Raw genomic sequence first — 17218 nt, forward strand, 5'->3', positions numbered from 1 at the left:
GTACGGGCGCTAAGTCTAGAATGAAGGAGATGCTTCTTGAAACTACATAATGTTGCATGTGTACAGGATTGGCCATAATTCAAACCAAACGACGAAGGGGAATCACAGCACGTCCATGCTATCGTAACTCAATTTAATGCAAAATAAATACAGAAATAAGGTTAGAAGGATCAGGATACGTAAAGAGTAATGGGATGTAGTTTAGCCGTTCAGCTCATCACTGTCCCATTCGTCTTCCTGGTCGTTCTGTACCAATTCCAGAAATCGTTGTAGACCTTCCTGTCGAACCGGTCTATGTGGTTCCCGACGTTGTTGTAACCCGCCACCAACTCGCTGTGGAGGCCGTGGGAAGGCTTCGCGTGCGCCTGGTCGATCTCGAATCTGAGCCATGGCAAGCGCCTGTGCCTGGCGCTCCGCGGCAGCGGCAAGACCCGCTGCGTCCAGACCACGGGGATTGCCTCTCTGGTTTTGGTGAGCATTGCCAGCTGGTGGCATTACTCTAGGGGGGACTGGCGCTGGTGGAGGAGGCCTCCTCCGATTCATTTCATTGTCGTCACTGTCATCGTCACTACTTTCATCAAATTCCCAAACAGGATTATCATCAGACTCGCTGCCATTATCTTCATCATCGTCACTTTCACTCTCAGTTTCGAAATCTCTCAAATCATCTGGGATCTGGTGCAGGGCCTCAGCGCCCTCTGGATCAATTCCGTCGCCACCTTCCAAGTCCCACAGACGGTTGTAACAGCTGCTGCCCGAAGTGTTGAAGTGTCGATAGGGATTGTCTTCAGACAACCAGGTCGAGCAGAGATAACAGAAGTGGGTATGGCATTGGGAACATATCATATGGTTGCATCCCATCCTCTTCTGGCACGGAGCATTGCACGTCGGGCATTGTGTGGTGTACAACTTCAAGTATTCTTCCGTTGCCTTTTCTTCCGCTGAAAGCTCGGCTTCTCTTCGGGGGAAACAGCGCACAAGTTCTCCATGCCACCCCTTTTTGCAAACGCAACAGAATGCATATCCGCAATCCTCGCAGATCACAACTCGATCGGCCACGGGCGGCAGCTGAGCCTCATCTCCAAGAGGATCAAAGTTCATAACATCGTTTTCATCGTCATCATCAGAGTCTCCGAGATCATCTGTAATAGGGTCACTGGGTTTGGGGTGTCGCTTAGACCGAGCAACGCCCTGACACCACTTTCGTGGACAGTATATCGTCGTCTTGTCTGCCTCGAGTTTCTTTTTCCGCTTCAAGAAAACATATCGCTGGACGGTCTCCTGTTCCAAAGGAATTTGAAGCAGCTCACTAGGATTGAGCGTCCGATCCTGTTTCTTTCGTTTCTTGGTCTGTTGTGGTTGTTCAGATTGGTCCGAAGGGGGGGCAGGTGCTGGATGCGGATCTTTGCCACAATCAGGAGCCAGGCATTTGACGCTGTCAACATCTCCCTCTTTGATACAGGTATTATAGAAATCCTGAAGACATGGTATGCAGAAAACGTGAGAACAGCGCAACATGCGATGGCAATTCACCCCTTTCTTGGGTTCTAGGCAGACGCCGCATTCGAAGGTTTCTTGTTCGAACTTCTCCCTCTTCGCTTTCATGTCGAAATCGAGCATTGCAATCTTCAGACTGCGAGGCAGTCGGACCTCTGCGTCGGGAGTTTGAGCCAGATCGAATGCAGTTTCTGATAGTTGCTGGAGATGATCGATGTAGGTGTAGACCACCATGTCTTTCCCACTCTCCTCCCAAAGCCTTCTCCCATCGTCTAGCAGTTTTGATATCTGTGGTAGGGGTAACCATGGTGGGTTTGTGCTGATGTTGAAGATTGGCGGCTCTTCTGATGGGTAGCCTTGTGGAAGCTCGATTTCGAGAGACAGTGGCGGGAGGTAGGATAGATGGTGAATATCGGGTATATTTTCGGCCACTGCCCTGGTGACTCCGTCAAGACCTCCACCATTAATCCCATTTTCGCTCGCCTCAAGAGAAGTAGGGGGCGTGATCGGAGCTTGGTAATTTTCGGGGCCCTGTTCAAAACGAACCCGCAACGGCGACGATGGTGCGACAGGAAGATCGAGGGATGCTTTGTAAGGAAATTTCTCGTCGATTCTGATTTCCGGATAGATGGCTGCAATCGAGGACAGCTCGATTGAGCGGTCATCCTCTTCCGGGATCGGTGCGAAATGCATTGTGTCGAGGAAGGAACCTGCACTTCCAAAGGTTAAGGGTGGAGATTTGTTAATGCGAATTGCGGATATGACAGGAAGCAGCAGGGGGATCCTATGAACTTAATCTTCCCTGAGACGTGAATGCTTTCCTGTCATCACTGTACAAACAGAGTTGGCGTCTGCACCAGGCCTGTCGCCTGTGTCACCTGGACATGATAGCGGGTCAGGAGAGGAAGATAATGCAATTTGGGATGTATATCTGTAAATTTATATGGGTCTGCTTAGAAAGCAACAGTTCGGTTAGAGCCAAGGAACAGCAAGTGGCAACAAGCAGGAAGGCAAATCGAAGCAATTAATAGACAGGATTGGCGCATACCTGAAGGCCGCACGACAACACAAATCACGGAGGAAAGACCACAGCTTGTCGTCGCGCGAACCTGTGAGGTAGGAAAACGTGGTGGAGAATGCCGTTCGTTGCCAGAGTCTGCTGAGGGTTGGCCTGCGTTCCTAAAGAGCAAGAATCTGTCGGAAACCGTATTAGGAAAGACGAGGGCAAAATGGTCAAGGAGTGAGTCTTCATGATTCGATCGTGATGCTGCCAGGAAATAGAAGTTCTCCGTCAGGCTAGGAAGGACGGAGGTAGGCCCAGGAGACATGCAAGTGTGGAGATGAAATGAGGACAGTCAATTAATTAATTAAGCAAAAGACGATGGATGGGCATCAACACACACTTGCTGCCCGGCAGAGTTGGGCTTTATTTTCCGCTCCTTGGGCGATGATGGGGAATCATTATCAAGTTGCCCCTCACTAGACGGCCTCTGCGGAATCGGCCCCTCACTTTCCCAGACGGGCAGTCAGCTGCTGCTTTTGCGGTGGATCGGCGGACGCTAAAAGCGGCACCCCTTCACGAATCACGAGCTAGGCAGTGACGCGCTTTCTTGTTCGGGATGGACTAAAGCTGGGAACGACATACTCCGTAATCGTTACCACAGAGTAACTTGGATATCCTCTGTACTGCTCCATTTGCTGCACTACACGCTGCAGACCTCCAGACCTGCCTAGCGGCCACTCGATTCCTGGCATCATGCCATTATTCTGCCGGTAGTCATTGCTGCTGCTCTTCGCCAGTCCAACCACATACGTTGCTCACTATTCGGACTCGATCTTTGGGTCTCTTGGCTACCTCACTGTCCTGATCTCACTTACATACTCCCAAGATGTCGCCATTGGAGCAGCCTCTGGCATCCCTCTCTCTGACCCATGTGCATTACGTGAGATTCCTCCTGTCGGAGTGCATACAGTTGTGTTGTTTTACTGACCAATGGATGCCAGAATCCTCGAGACATCTTTTCATACTTGTCCGCTTGGCTTGCGCTGGTTCCGCAAGCTCTATGTATAGTCTATGTCACGCTGATCTGGTCATCGAGGGAGGTGGAGGTGATCCTGATGTTCGTGGGCCAGCTAGTGTGTGAGGTTCTGAATTTCGTGTTGAAAAGATGGATTCGAGAGGAAAGGCCGAAACGTGGGTTTTATAATGCAACAGCCATGAGTTTCTTCGCTTCAGTTACTCGTCATGCTAATGAGACAAATTTCCACAGAAATGTATGGTAAGGGCTACGGGATGCCTTCTTCGCATGCGCAGTTTGTTGCATTCTTCTCCCTCTATTTCGTCCTTTTCCTACTCCTTCGACACGCTCCGAACCTCTCGACCTCGCAACATGCGACCACTTTCTTGGAACGCGTTGCCATTTCGATTCTTGCTTGCCTCGGTGCGGGCGCTGTTTCCGTCAGTCGAGTATATTTGAATTACCACACTCCGAAGCAGGTCCTGGCCGGTTGCGCAGCGGGTATAGTTTTTGCTGTTTTCTGGTTTTCCTTCACGTCATATCTTCGAACACACGGTTGGATTGACTGGGCTTTGGATTTGCCTCTTGCAAGGCAAGCACGGATTCGCGATTTGGTGGTGAGTGAGGACCTTGTCGAGGCCGGTTGGCAACGCTGGGAGGCGCGGAGGAAGCTGAAACGACGAGAGGATAGTGATGCCTCGCGGAAATCGATTTAACCTTTAGAGTGTGGGAATCTAGGAAAGTGACCTAATAATGGAATCAGGCAGAGCTTTGTGTTTCCTTGTGACTGTAAATAAGCAGGAATTCTTATAAATAATTTCAAACCTATTGAACTGTACTTTTGTAGACCTCTACAATGTATGCATGGATGAGGACAGTACAACACGCTTAGCTATGGGCACCTGTTGTTGTGGTCTGTGCAAACATTTGCATCATAGAGCTGTCTGCTGCACCCTAATCATATTACCTGTTTTGACTGGACCTATCACATGACTGAGCCCACGGAAATTCACCTTTTCCGAAATCTCTCCAGTTATCCAATCCCATCTTATCATCAGCATATCATCTAAACCTCAAGAATGAACTACCTCATGGCCCCTAAATGATCATGACGATGCATGACTGCTTTCCTTGATTCTTTAACTTTGTTTGTTGACTTTCTTTTGGTCACTGCATTGAGATACCCTTGATGTTGTCCTCATCCCACGTGTTCTGTTTCTATCATTTGGAAGCCCATCAAGAAGTGAATCAGTGCATAAAGCTTCAAGATGGCTCATTCTTCAACTTCAGAAGAGGGAAATGGCCCGGATCATGTTATTGTCAAGGCTGATGAGGTCGATCAGACGGGCACCGACATCTCACCTGTTCCTGACGAGCAACTCATGGCAGAGGTCGTAGACGGACTTGCCAGAGACCAACCTGCAAGTAACCGGGATGCTGCATCAAACGTGCCAGGAGGGCAAAATCTAGGAGCTTCTGGACGGTCGGAGGTGCGCCGCGAAGCAGTTGCTCCGCCGCCGCCTCTACAGCCTCCCCCTCCGGCTCCGAGTCAGCAGAATGCTGAGCTCGCAACCGATTCGCTCAACCTTGCTCAACTGAAGAGGATCGTACAGGACATCCCCAAGCTTGAGCAGCGAGCGTATGCCTTTGAATATGCTGATTGCCAACCTTTTCCGGAAGAGCTGGACGAATGGTTTCAGTATAGTGAGCCGGAGCGAATGATGCTCCTAGGATCCAAAGTCTCTTTTGAGCATCATTGGAAGGAGTTTTGTGGACAGAAGTCTTCTGCCTCGGGTCAAGTGTCGTGGCTCGATGCCAGCTCTGATTTGCGCAAGGCTTTCATGGAGCGGACGCTGGATGAACTGCATAATCCTGATCTGTTCTTACGGATTGAAGCTCTAGAAGCAGTGTGCTACACGATGGCTGGTGTGTGGGGAGTGACTGCAGGCAGATCTGTAGATGATTATCCCGATGTGCCTACTGCCAAAGAAGCAGCTGAAACTCCGAGGTCGAAGTCGCTGCAGATTAAATGGATTGAGAACAACGTCCTCCTCGTGCATGAATGCTCTGGAATTCCGACGTTATTTGAGTATATGAGGAAGGTTTTCGACAAAGACCGGTCAGTTAAGCCTGTGTGGATGCCCTTTTCTTTCTTGACTTTCTGACACACCTGTCTAGCAATCTCACTGAACTGGACTCTATTGAGGTCGATAACGAAAACGACCATGCCGCGCAGATTATGGCCCGTGAGAGAGAAGCCAATCTCATCCTCACGTGTCTGTATTTTGTCGTTGAAGTTGCTCGAAGACTGGAGTCCTTTGACAAGCCACAGGTGGCCTTGCGAGACGCGGTTGGTAAGAATAACCCGTCTACATGACCGCAATACAGCTTACTGATTTCGTCTCAGCTTCCCTTAAGCCAAGCCTGCTGGTCACGCTTGTCGAGATTATTGCACGGTTACGGTGGGATGATTCCGCCAGCGTTCCTTTTACAAGGGTATGATCGTCTCCAATTCATCGCACCAAGTCCATATTTTAACGTTAGCACAGATTATCCTCCTGTTTTGGAAGTCCATATTACTTGTTTTTGGAGGAAGCGATAGTCTGGCGACTGCGAAAGCAGAGTTAGAGCCTCCGCTTGAAATCCCGGGGGGCGACGCTTCTCGACGGACACCTTTCCTGACAGCATCGCCTCTTGACTATCACATCTTCCGGCAGGAGCTTATCTCCAAATACCCCGCGTACAATCCGCCACCGCCGGTCGTCCCTCTAGAACTGGAGAATAATTCCATCCTTCCTCCTTTACCAAACCATCCTAGTCGCTCGACTTCGGTGAATGGCCTCTTTTCTGGCGTTGGCCCATCTGCCGTTAGCGGTAGCGGGTCCATTCTTCACCAATCTGTTCATATCGCTACTCCGGCACCTTCTCCACCTCCGTCTCCTATTGGGCCGGGTGGGAAGGCTGGAAAGAAGCAAAACTACCAGACGAACCAGAATTTTCCCTTCATGTACCCTCCTTTGGATGATTCAAGCAATAAGATCGGAGGAAAGGGTTCAAGTGAACTGCAGGATACCCTAGTAGGAAAGAAATGGGAGGGAAGTGACGTCCCGGCCTCGATCATCGAAGCCGGGGAGCTGTTCTCTAGCCACGTTAAGATGACGAGAGCGACACGGCAACTATGGGAAGAACGGGAACGTTTCATGAAATATGAACGTGGTTGGAACACGGACGAGACACCCAGCCGACCTGATGCCGGTGACGGAGTTGAACCAAGCACGGACTCATCTCCGGAGAAGAGTCAGGGAAAGGGCGAAGAGAAGCGAGTGAAGGAGACAGACAATGAGGATATTCAACGGCGGTTGGATGCCGTTGAGGCATTTTATGTGAGTGGAGTTAAGCAGAGTATGGTTGACATCCATCCCTTTATTGACAAGTTTGCAGCGACAAGCAATGCCCCATCTGCAATCTCTTGTCATTGTTCTTCTGAAAGTCATCTTGACCAATGTCAGTGCGATGGTAAACCAGGCTAATGGTCAGAATGGTCACGGCCAAAGGTACTCTCCTCTTATCCGTTCCAAAATGTGGCGTAAATGGCTAATGAATTTCATAATTATTATAGCGCTATGAATGGTTATGCTTCAGGACCGAATGGAGCACCTGCGAACCATGACTCTGATGTGGATATTGAAGAGCTTGATATTACCAGGTTACGAGAAATCACTGGAAAGGCCGTGTCCGGATCCCTTTTGCTGCTGCTAAAGTGGTTTAAGAGATCACGTAAGTCGATCGCATCCTTGCTCCAACGTCTGCTGACTAGAGGTCCAGACATCTTGAAGTTTGAGTACATGACTCAGCTATTGCTTGACTCGAACTATTTGCCATTGATCTTGAAAATGTTTGCTCATCAGGATGTGGACCAAGCAGTCGCACAGAAACATGACCGTGAGGATCTCAGGTATTTACCCCGAAGATCCCTGTTTAGTTATACCCTACTGACGTGCATGTAGCTTCTTCCACTTCTGCCATGTCAACTCTGAGCAACCCCCTGAGCCACCTTCTCCAGGTGAATCATCGCATAGTGAAGATGAAGCGGTTCCCCCACCCATCCTCCGTCATAATCGGCCCCAGGGATTTGTCACGGGGAGCTCTTCGGTGCGAGGTCCATCACCTGAGAAGTTTGCAGAGTCTGTCGCCGAATTTTCAGACGGACCGATACGCCCTGAAGTTGATGAATTAGGATACCCGACCGGTCCTCTCCCTAAAGAGCCGATTACCACATACTCTTTCCGCAACTTCTTTTCTGCTATAAACTACCTCCATATTATGCAGAAGATCACCAAAAACAAGGCCCATCGGTGCCTCTTGCTGGTTCAGTATAAATCCAGCACGATTCTCCGTAAGGGGCTCAAAATCCCGGATCCTCACCTGCGCCTCTACACCCTCAAACTTTTCAAATCTCAAGTTCCATACTGCGGCCGCAAATGGCGACAAAGCAACATGCGTGTCATCACAGCAATCTATCTGTACTGCCGTCCGGAATTGCGTGATGATTGGCTGGCGGGCTCCGACGTGGATGCTGAGGTCGAGGAGGCGTTGCCCCTTGAGCAAGCCCTGCGTGGTCTCACGCATTGGTGGCACCTGCGTCAATACAAGGACGTCATGAACATCGAGGATGGCGCATCTCTCGTTGAGGAAGAAAGGGATTTCTTCACACGCGAGCTGGAGGCCATGGGCTGGGGTCTCTATGGAGACGACTTGCCCAACGAGGTTGGTGATGACCAGCTGGGAGGTCCTGGGGGGCCTCCAAATGGTACTGAGTGGGATGGTGGACCATTACAAATGGAAGGGTGGTAGAGCGGATAAACGTTTTCTGTTAGGAAGTTGCTACTTGGTTCAATCATGACTTGGTTGATGATCTTTGTGTTTCTGTGAACAATCAGGCACGAAATCTATGATATGATTACTCCGTATTCTTTATTCGTTATGGCTATTATGACGCATGAATTAATGGAATGGCCAAACACTTGGTGTGGCACAGTACAAGTCCCAAAAAAAAAACCAATGTGCACACACATGGCCTTGCAGTCTCCCCTGATGTGGAGGCTTGGCAAAATTGACACAATGGACCCAATTCCAAAGTCTTGGAATCACAACAAAACATCCAACTGGCGTCTTCGGACTTGGATGAAGAGCTCATCAGGTCGAAGTCCAGTCTGGATCGACTTCACGAAACTCCATTCGTTACCCCTGCTGACCCTGATGTCGGTTGGTATTGCTCCGTGACTTTGTTGGCGCTCAACGATAGTCGAGTATTGACGGCGTTCTTGAGGTTGTCACGGATGAACTGGACAAGGATGCCGGTGTTGCCCACTCCTTTCCAGTAACCCTCTCGACAGGAACGGGTCTCAACGTGTTGCAGCAGATCGCTCAGTCGGTGATAGCCACGTTGACACGTCCAGCACCTGAAGATGTGGCCATCGGGCGCTCTTGGATATCGCCTTTTACTCACGAATTCCTCTGCGAGGCCCCGTATATCGGCTCGCGTAGCTCCTGCCTCACAATTTCCAGATTCCAGGTGATTAAATGCAGCTGATAGGACGGGAAACTCTTTGTCGCACAGAACACAGGATGCGCTTCTGGGGCGATGAACCATGGCATGTCCGTTGAGCTCATTGAGGTTCATGAAGAATTCCTTGCAGACGCTGCACATCATATGCCGTGAGATGTTGTGCTGCTCGAGGCCCAGTGCAGACGGAGCGAACCAGTGGCATGGCTCGCAATAGAGGTGGTCCCGGTCGAGATGATTCTGGAGCGCCGAAAAGGTTTCAAAGTCCTTCTGAAAATTGCACAGGAGACAGAGATTGTGGTTGATCGACTCTTCGATATGTCGACGACGACTGTCGACGGAGGGGAAAGACAGGCGGCAGCGAAGACAGGGGAAGTCGACGGGGTGGTTTTTTGGTTCCATGATAACGAAGGACTGTGCGATCTATCAGCAAGATATTCGTATCAAGTTGGCCTTCTCGCATTAGCCAGGCCTGAGATGGGCCTGTTGTTGCTCCAAGATGTCCAACACTTGTAGTACGCAGAACAGCTGAAATCGTCAGATTCTGAGAAATGAGGCACAAGAGCAATAATTCCAGGGCAAGGAAGGGGAGGGAGAGGGATTGAATAAGTAGTTATTCAAGAGAGATCCAATTCAAAGAAATAGTTCCTGCTTCAGGATTCTTGATCTTGCCTGACAAATTGCAGCAGCAGTAATAATCAGAAAAGAGCGGACAGACTGTTCCTGATAGAATAAAATAGACAAAGTATGTCTCAAGGATAGACGCAGATGCAGATGCAGGAGGGAAACAAAAGTCACCAACATACAAAAAACCATCTTTCTTTCTTTATATACGGGGGACAAATAAAAAGACAAGGAAAGAGAACAAAAGAACGGACGTTACTACTCTCTGAGAGAGAGACAAGCCCAAATCGGACCAAAGCAAGAGAGGGAAACACCCGTGAATGAGCGGCCATATTTGATATACGTGACGGTGACTGGTCGGACAGTCGGATCTTGCCGTGCGATATTACATTACAAGAGGAGTTATAGGAGCCTGGAACCTGGATCTAACCAAATAGGTAGGTTAGTGAGTCACATGCAGAGCATAGGCAGATGATGTGATGCATTTCTATAGGATTGTTCCGTTGTTCTCCGTTGAGTAAAGATGGTGACTGGCCACAAAAGAAGGTGTGCTTTTATTTCAGTTGGTAGTTCCTGCATCAGGGGAAAGAAAAGGCTGGTTGATAGAGTCTTCACATTTGTGGGTTGATATTGGGTCTGGCTCAGGATAACCGATATATCTATCTATCTCATCACCTCTAAAAAAATTTTTCTACAGAGCTATGGATTTCAAGAAGAGATGAAGACATAGAATATGCAACAGAAAAAAAATTGTTTAGGTTTCTAGTAAATGAGAACAACTGTTGTTGTTGTTGCGTTCTCTGGTAAAAGATTGATGGCGAACAGTGAATTTATTTAATTATTACCCTTTTAGGATTGTTAGCGATAAGGTTGGAGCTATTTATCGATAGACAATTGATAAGCAATGTTGCATCACGTGATGTGTCTTCCCGCAGTAACTTTTTTTTTTAATCCTTTTTAGTGTATCGACACGAGATGGGCATCTAGACAATCTTGCTTGGTGTTCTAGCCACAACTTTCCTCTTTTGTTGTTCGAGGCCCTGTTAACGGGCTGAATTTCGGGCACCATGGCCTCGGCCACGGCCTCGGATGAAATTGTCTGGCAGGTGATCAACCACCAGTTCTGCTCGTATAAGCTCAAGTAAGTTTCCCGTCTTTTTGCTGTCAATCTTTTCTTTTCTTTTTCTGTCTACAGACTCACTGACAAGCGATAGAACTACCAAAGGACAGAATTTCTGCCGCAACGAATACAATGTCACTGGGCTGTGCAACCGCCAGTCATGTCCGCTCGCCAATTCTCGCTATGCGACCGTGCGGTCGGATCCCGAAACGGGCGTCATGTACCTCTACATGAAGACGATTGAACGCTCACACATGCCCAGCAAGTGGTGGGAGCGCATCAGACTGTCGTCAAACTACGCCAAGGCCCTCGAGCAGATCGACGAGCGGTTGATATACTGGCCGAAGTTCCTGATCCACAAATGCAAACAGCGTCTTACGCGGCTGACCCAGGTGGCCATTCGAATGAAGAAGATCGCCAAGGAGGAAGAGCGATTGGGAGAGAAGATCGTGCCGAAGCTGGCGCCAAAGGTCAGGAGGAGAGAGGAGAAACGCGAACGCAAAGCAGAGGCCGCTGCCAAGGTCGAACGGGCCATTGAGCGCGAACTGCTCGAGCGGTTGCGAAGCGGAGCCTACGGCGACCGGCCGCTGAACGTGGAGGAGAACATATGGAAAAAGGTTCTCCGCGGCTTGGAGAGAGAGGGAGAGGGCCAGAGAGACGAAGACCTCGACGACGGCGAGGAATACGACGACGAAGAGGAAGAGGAGGAAGGTGTCGGCGAAGTGGAGTATGTTAGCGACATTGACGAGGAAGAAGAGGATCTGGGTGACATTGAAGACTGGCTGGGCGATGAATCAGCCGGCTCGAGCGATGACTACGACGAGGACGAAAGCGACGACGATGAGGAGGAGAGTGACGAAGGCAGCGACGAGTCTAGCGGAGACGATGAAGAGGAAGAGAAGAAGAAGCCTGCTGCTGGGACTAAGCGGAAGCGCGCTGCACCGCCGCCCAAGCCGAGGAAGAAGGGCGCTCGGATTGAGATTGAATACGAGACAGAGGGACCCGCGAAAGAGAGTATTCTGGCGTGATTTGGGAGTTTGCTTTGCGTTCATTTATGGCGTTTCAGCAGGATTTTTTCTCTCGTCTTGTCATGTTTCTGGTGCTGGCCTGCGTTGAGCAGGCATGGATTGTGTTCATACATCATACCCTGTTATCCAGGCTTGACCTTGGTCTTACAAAAGTGAGTGTATTTTTGTGGTCATATATTCCTGTCAATTCGATGGTTTCATTTTCATGTCTACTGTCATAGTTCTTGATTATGGAGTCCGCCTGGCATCGATAAATAATAAATTCGTGGCTCGCGGAAGTAGTAAAGAATAAAGCATACTGGCAAGGAATATAGACAGTAATAGTGTACATCGGAAGCCCGCCGGAAAGGAGATAAAATCTATATAGCAGGTAGGTAGATATTTAGGTATATGTTTCCTCTGACCCTTGCAAGGCCTGTATTAATATATATACGGAGTATCTGGAGAGCGAGATGAACTGCAGTCCCACTTCTCTATTTTGTCCAGCAGAATTCTATCGACAGACAGATTTTCTGTTATTGAATTTATATATGTATGTATCTCACCTGCAATTTACGTTTAATACTCAAATTTCTCTCTCAAAGCCACGTGGAAAGCCTTCTTCGTCCCCTGCAGGATCCGAAATATCCGTCGACGATTCTGCAGCCCCAGCGACGTTTCGAGCAGCTCCTCCACGCCCAGGGCGAAGGATTGCCAATCGAAGAAGGGCATGGTCGTCGAATCCAAGGGCTTTACCTCGAAGATGAAGGGCGGCGTTCGGATCTGCCAGTAGTAATCTGGAATAGTCCACCCAAACGCTTGGATGGCGTTCTCGACATCGCGGGAGCATACCTGATTGAGGATGTGGAATTGGATGTCGAATGGTAGATCTAGACTCACTAGAGCTTTATTATTGTGCCTATGATTCCTCTTGCGTTGTGGCCTTTTCGAACTCTTCACAATAAGGTCCTTCAGCTCAGGGATATCGACCGGGTCCGCCACGAAGCGTCTATACGCCATGCTTTGCGACCCCTTCGACCCCCCATCAGGCCAGAGCACGTTCAGAATCCAGGGCTTGTCCCGGTTGCGAATCGAATAGTATTCCCTGATGAGACTGAGACCGAAGGGTTGCTCCTTCCATCTCCTTGGACAGTCGTTATCAGGATATCCAGACAATGATGATGATGGTGGTGATCACGTACATTTCTGCAGTTACGAAAAACGACCCGCTCGATCAATTCCCAGCATCGCGCGTAGATGGTGTATCCATGCGGGTAGACGTCTTGGTGCTGATTGCCCCAGTATGTAGCCCGATATAGCGTGACTGTGTCTGTGGTCGTTTTCCCTGGATAGCCAGCTTTGTGGCCGGAAGGACTAACCTGATGTTTGTCTCCGGGGACCTGGAGGGTTTGGTCCCAGCGACCTTGCACGGTGTTGATGCCGGATAGTCGGTAATGACGCTGTTGAGCCCCGGTCTTTGGGTCTTCGTGTTGGTCGACAATAACTAGAATGGCCTTGTTAGCAACTATCTGTACCTATTGACCTATTGCAACTGGGGGAGGAGTGAGTCAGAGAACAGCTTTGAAAGGGAGGGACTTTACTTACTCGCTCGATAGAAATTGCGCCAGTCACGTTCTTGACCAAAGTCCACCCTCTGCGTAAAAGGTCTCCAAACTCCAATGAGCACGCCACAGACGCCGCAGAAATTGTCCGAAGAGTTGAAAAAAGAGAGATGTTGCTTTGAGTGGAGTGAGTGGCATGGTGGGCTTCTGATAATTGATGTATAGGATTCACACTTGTAGATATACACATGATATACACACATGCATACAAGAAAACAGACAGCACCTCCACTGCAGGAGACAGGTAATACTGACTCAGATGAGTCCCTTGATGTGTCGTGACATCACGACGGTTTATTCATGTAGTCGGAGGGAACATTATTGCCTACCGTGGGTTATCTAGGCAGGTACCTAGGCAGTAGCCGGGAGGAGAATATGGGGAATTGTACCATTTCCTACTAGTACGAAGTTAGGTATCTTGAGATATCATCCATGGATCCATTATAGTCAATGATCTCTTTCCATGGTATGGATATTCTGGCGTTGTTGCTAATATTACGTACCTCTATATTCATATAAGTACATCATATAAATAGTAACAAATAAATCGCAAATCTAGTAGTAAGTTGACAAATATAATATTCGTACATGTTCGTCAGATAGTGCCAACGGATAAGTAATCTATGCTTGTGACTGATCTTTCAATCTCTTCCCAATACCTGCCTTCTAGGCTACTCATATGTAGTCAGAATAAATAATCATTTAACTATATACAGTACAATAATGTAAATCACATTCTATGGGTAAATTACGACTCCACGCTTATTATCGTTCAGCATGCGCTGGTAATTCATGATGTTCGATAGGGGAGCTGCCAGGTAACTCGCACGGAATTTCTCTCCCGTCTATCTCCACCGGTTCGTTTTGTCGTGGAGAGTTGAATCCGGCTTCTCCCTGTTTAGTGTATGCCGTGCTCGGATCGTAAGGGTAATTGGTGTTGGAACCAGCACCCCAGGAGGCACGGTTCGGAGAAAACTCCGCGTGTTCCAAGGTCGGGTCAAGGGCTTTGAATTGATTCCGTTTCCTGCTGCGATTTCTTCGCCAGAGAAAGAATGCGAGGCCTGCGATGGCGATCGCGACCACCGGTACAACCACCGCTGGGGCGATAATGGCAGCTTGGCTGGATGAATTACTTGCGGAAACTGAGGGTGAAGGTGTTGCCGTTCCCACAGGTAGGGCCGTCAATGGGGCCTCTGTGATCTGGCTGGTACTGAATGGAGAGGAGGGATTCGGGACTTGGGTTGTTGACGAAGAGAGAGAGGTAGAAGAAGTAGAAGTTGACGTTGATGAAGGAGTGGTAGTGGTTGTAGTTGTCGTCGTGTGTGATTGAGTGCTAGAACTCTGGGCTGAACTCGTTGGACCAGGCGCGCTGACGATGGAGAAGAGATAGGATTGGCTTCGTGGGATTGGGATTCCAGAAGGAAGCGAAAAGCGCTGTGCCCCCGTATCGCAGCAACCCTTTTTAGGCGGATTGTCTGCATCAGGACGATTGGTGTCGCAGCAATACTCTCCCGGGGAGCATTCTAAGATTGCCTCGTCCCCAGCGGCCGTGTTGTCTGGAGGTCTATCAGTCCGATTTCAAGAAACATATTGGTCGCTCATGGATGGATTACCGTAGGTGCAAATCTGAGGACATGCCGACGACTGCCAGGTCTGATCTGTGCAGGTATAGCGGCCCAAGTAATTCTCGTTCTCCAGGTAACACAGGCCATTGGAGAGACACTGCCATCCTTGAGGGCAGCAGGGACTGTCAGCTTCGAGAGAGCAAGGAAAATCGGTCGAAGTTGAAGCATTTCCGTTTGGATAGTAGCACGTCTGGCCCTGGACAGAGAAAACAAGAGAGCAAAGGGAAAGAACGAGGGCGACACGGCGGGCGGGAAGCGAGGGGAAGGCAAGTGAGACCTTCATCACAATAATAATGACAATAACGAATGTAACCAGAGCATCAGAAGAGCACAGAAAGGAAGAAATCCGAGAGTAAAGGTAGGACAAATTGACTCGCCATCTAAATCGAATTAATAATGGCAATGGGCGGAGAATGATAGAATACACAAGGATACCGGCATTCCCACCGCAGCGATGATGTCCCAATCAGGCAATTCATCGTCAGCACTTGGGTAGTTCTGGCCCCATGGTGCCGGACGAGTTACATATGGCCCGGCTCCATCTGTACGGAGTACGCCCCCGTCTTATCCTGTTCAGGTCAAGCAACAGCATCGCAATTGCGCTAAAGATCCTCTAGACACCTTAGGTACCCAGGTACGTAAGGTCAGCAGTAAGACTGATCTGTTCTTTTCCGTGTTATTCTAACCTTTTCTAACTAAGCCCCTCTTAACTCGCCGCTGACGGCTGCCCTAGGAAAACATTTCGAGGACTAATAATTATTATTACCTTAGGTAGGCAAGATTATGGGATGGTGAAAAGCGGGCAGAGCGGATGCAACGTCATTAATATTCCGTTTGCTGTTTCACGTTCTCCTCCATAAGTAGGACTCCGTACTCCATAGTCACACAATATTCTGCCCTGCAGCCAACCGAGCCGCTTTGGTTGCTGTTTGTTTTGATTCTTGGTTAATGATTCAGACTAAATACGGCCATAAACAATACTGATTTGTGTTTCTGCACGTTATGTGCTGTGGGTCCAATTATGAGTTGACTATCAACATTGACAATGATTGTAGCGCGGTAGCGACCAATGGAGATTGTAAAGAATTAAACCTCATCACACTAGGAGCATGGCCAATCGTGGCTTGTTAAGCGATACACCTGGGACAACTTTATTTGTCGGATCAGGTATGGCAGTCACATGTTCATTCAATTATACAGAACATAGTGCCTAGGAGGGTACCGTGGAGAATTTCTTATCTTGGCCAATGCTGCCCTTGGCTATAGTTTCGCTGGCAAAGCAGGATTGAAATTTCAACTTTAATACTGAAGGTAATAGAATAATAGGATGCTCCTGTATTCTCTATTAGAAAATTTCAACCTGATATTCTTCTCTGTTTTTTTTATCCCATTATGCTCTTATCTCTCTTAATTCTTGGTAGGTGAGAATGCCCTAGCTGCTGCTCTCAGTGTAGGTTCTCTTCTTTAAGCCTAACTATTTTGGAGTGATGGTCTAATTATTGTCCTTAATAGTAAATTATTTAATAACTGCCTCGGGTATTATTGAAGGAACAACCTTGACCTAGCAATAATATATAATCTAATAAGTTGGTAGTGATTATTAAGAAGCTGATAATTGGGTACTACTCTAGTCATTTACCTTATTGTATAAGAATATATAGGAATTGAGATGATCTATGACCCATGACAACGACCGTATTGGTGCAAGGCTGGAGCAGTTAGCTCCTGACTAGCTGGCAAGCAGCCTTACTTTATTCCAAGGTCGTGGGGCCTGGGAGCTGACCCGGCTATCCAACAATACCTAGGTACTTAATTTTACCCTACGCTTATATTAGATCTAATTATACTTAGATCTCAACTACACCATGACCATTGCTCGAGAGGACGCGCTACTCACTCGAGTTAGACATGGGAGAGCCTACCAATCAATTAGAAGAGAGCAAGTGTGAATTGGGTTGGAAGATGCATTAGACTAACCCAATGCCATGGTATTGCATTTTAATCCGAGTTGCGACAAGGCGGGGTTATTTGCCAGAACAGCCTTGCAAAGCATACTTCCGAATTGTTGTCAGATCAAATCGCAACAATAATAACAGCAATAAAGCATTGTCTTGCGTTACCAGCCATTCGAATCGATCA

General features: G+C 48.5%; 5 protein-coding genes across 5 annotated transcripts; 3 read left to right on the plus strand and 2 right to left on the minus strand.

Annotated features, from left to right (window-relative positions):
• Positions 1 to 201: 201 nt before the first annotated feature.
• Positions 202 to 2190, minus strand: T310_0577 (RING finger protein; the record flags this gene model as incomplete). The annotated part of the gene is made up of 1 exon (XM_013476557.1): positions 202 to 2190. One exon carries the CDS (start codon positions 2188 to 2190, stop codon positions 202 to 204), a length of 1989 nt encoding a protein of 662 aa, XP_013332011.1.
• Positions 2191 to 4783: 2593 nt separating this feature from the next.
• Positions 4784 to 8369, plus strand: T310_0578 (Transmembrane hyphal anastomosis protein Ham2/Far11; the record flags this gene model as incomplete). The annotated part of the gene is made up of 8 exons (XM_013476558.1): positions 4784 to 5634; positions 5694 to 5869; positions 5923 to 6011; positions 6065 to 6898; positions 6957 to 7069; positions 7135 to 7292; positions 7341 to 7470; positions 7523 to 8369. 8 exons carry the CDS (start codon positions 4784 to 4786, stop codon positions 8367 to 8369), a joined length of 3198 nt encoding a protein of 1065 aa, XP_013332012.1.
• A 2403-nt stretch (positions 8370 to 10772) lies between these two features.
• On the plus strand, positions 10773 to 11853 carry T310_0579 (MAK16 protein; the record flags this gene model as incomplete). Its single annotated transcript, XM_013476559.1, has 2 exons — positions 10773 to 10846; positions 10920 to 11853. 2 exons carry the CDS (start codon positions 10773 to 10775, stop codon positions 11851 to 11853), a joined length of 1008 nt encoding a protein of 335 aa, XP_013332013.1.
• Positions 11854 to 12411: 558 nt separating this feature from the next.
• Positions 12412 to 13644, minus strand: T310_0580 (uncharacterized protein; the record flags this gene model as incomplete). The annotated part of the gene is made up of 4 exons (XM_013476560.1): positions 12412 to 12684; positions 12733 to 12864; positions 13035 to 13367; positions 13438 to 13644. 4 exons carry the CDS (start codon positions 13642 to 13644, stop codon positions 12412 to 12414), a joined length of 945 nt encoding a protein of 314 aa, XP_013332014.1.
• Positions 13645 to 14562: 918 nt separating this feature from the next.
• Positions 14563 to 15874, plus strand: T310_0581 (uncharacterized protein; the record flags this gene model as incomplete). Its single annotated transcript, XM_013476561.1, has 6 exons — positions 14563 to 14772; positions 14845 to 15068; positions 15121 to 15349; positions 15396 to 15437; positions 15576 to 15713; positions 15851 to 15874. 6 exons carry the CDS (start codon positions 14563 to 14565, stop codon positions 15872 to 15874), a joined length of 867 nt encoding a protein of 288 aa, XP_013332015.1.
• Between the last annotated feature and the right edge of the window lie 1344 nt (positions 15875 to 17218).

The sequence above is a fragment of the Rasamsonia emersonii genome (assembly GCF_000968595.1).
Source record: "Rasamsonia emersonii CBS 393.64 chromosome Unknown ctg1118621759684, whole genome shotgun sequence".
NCBI lineage: Eukaryota > Fungi > Ascomycota > Eurotiomycetes > Eurotiales > Trichocomaceae > Rasamsonia > Rasamsonia emersonii.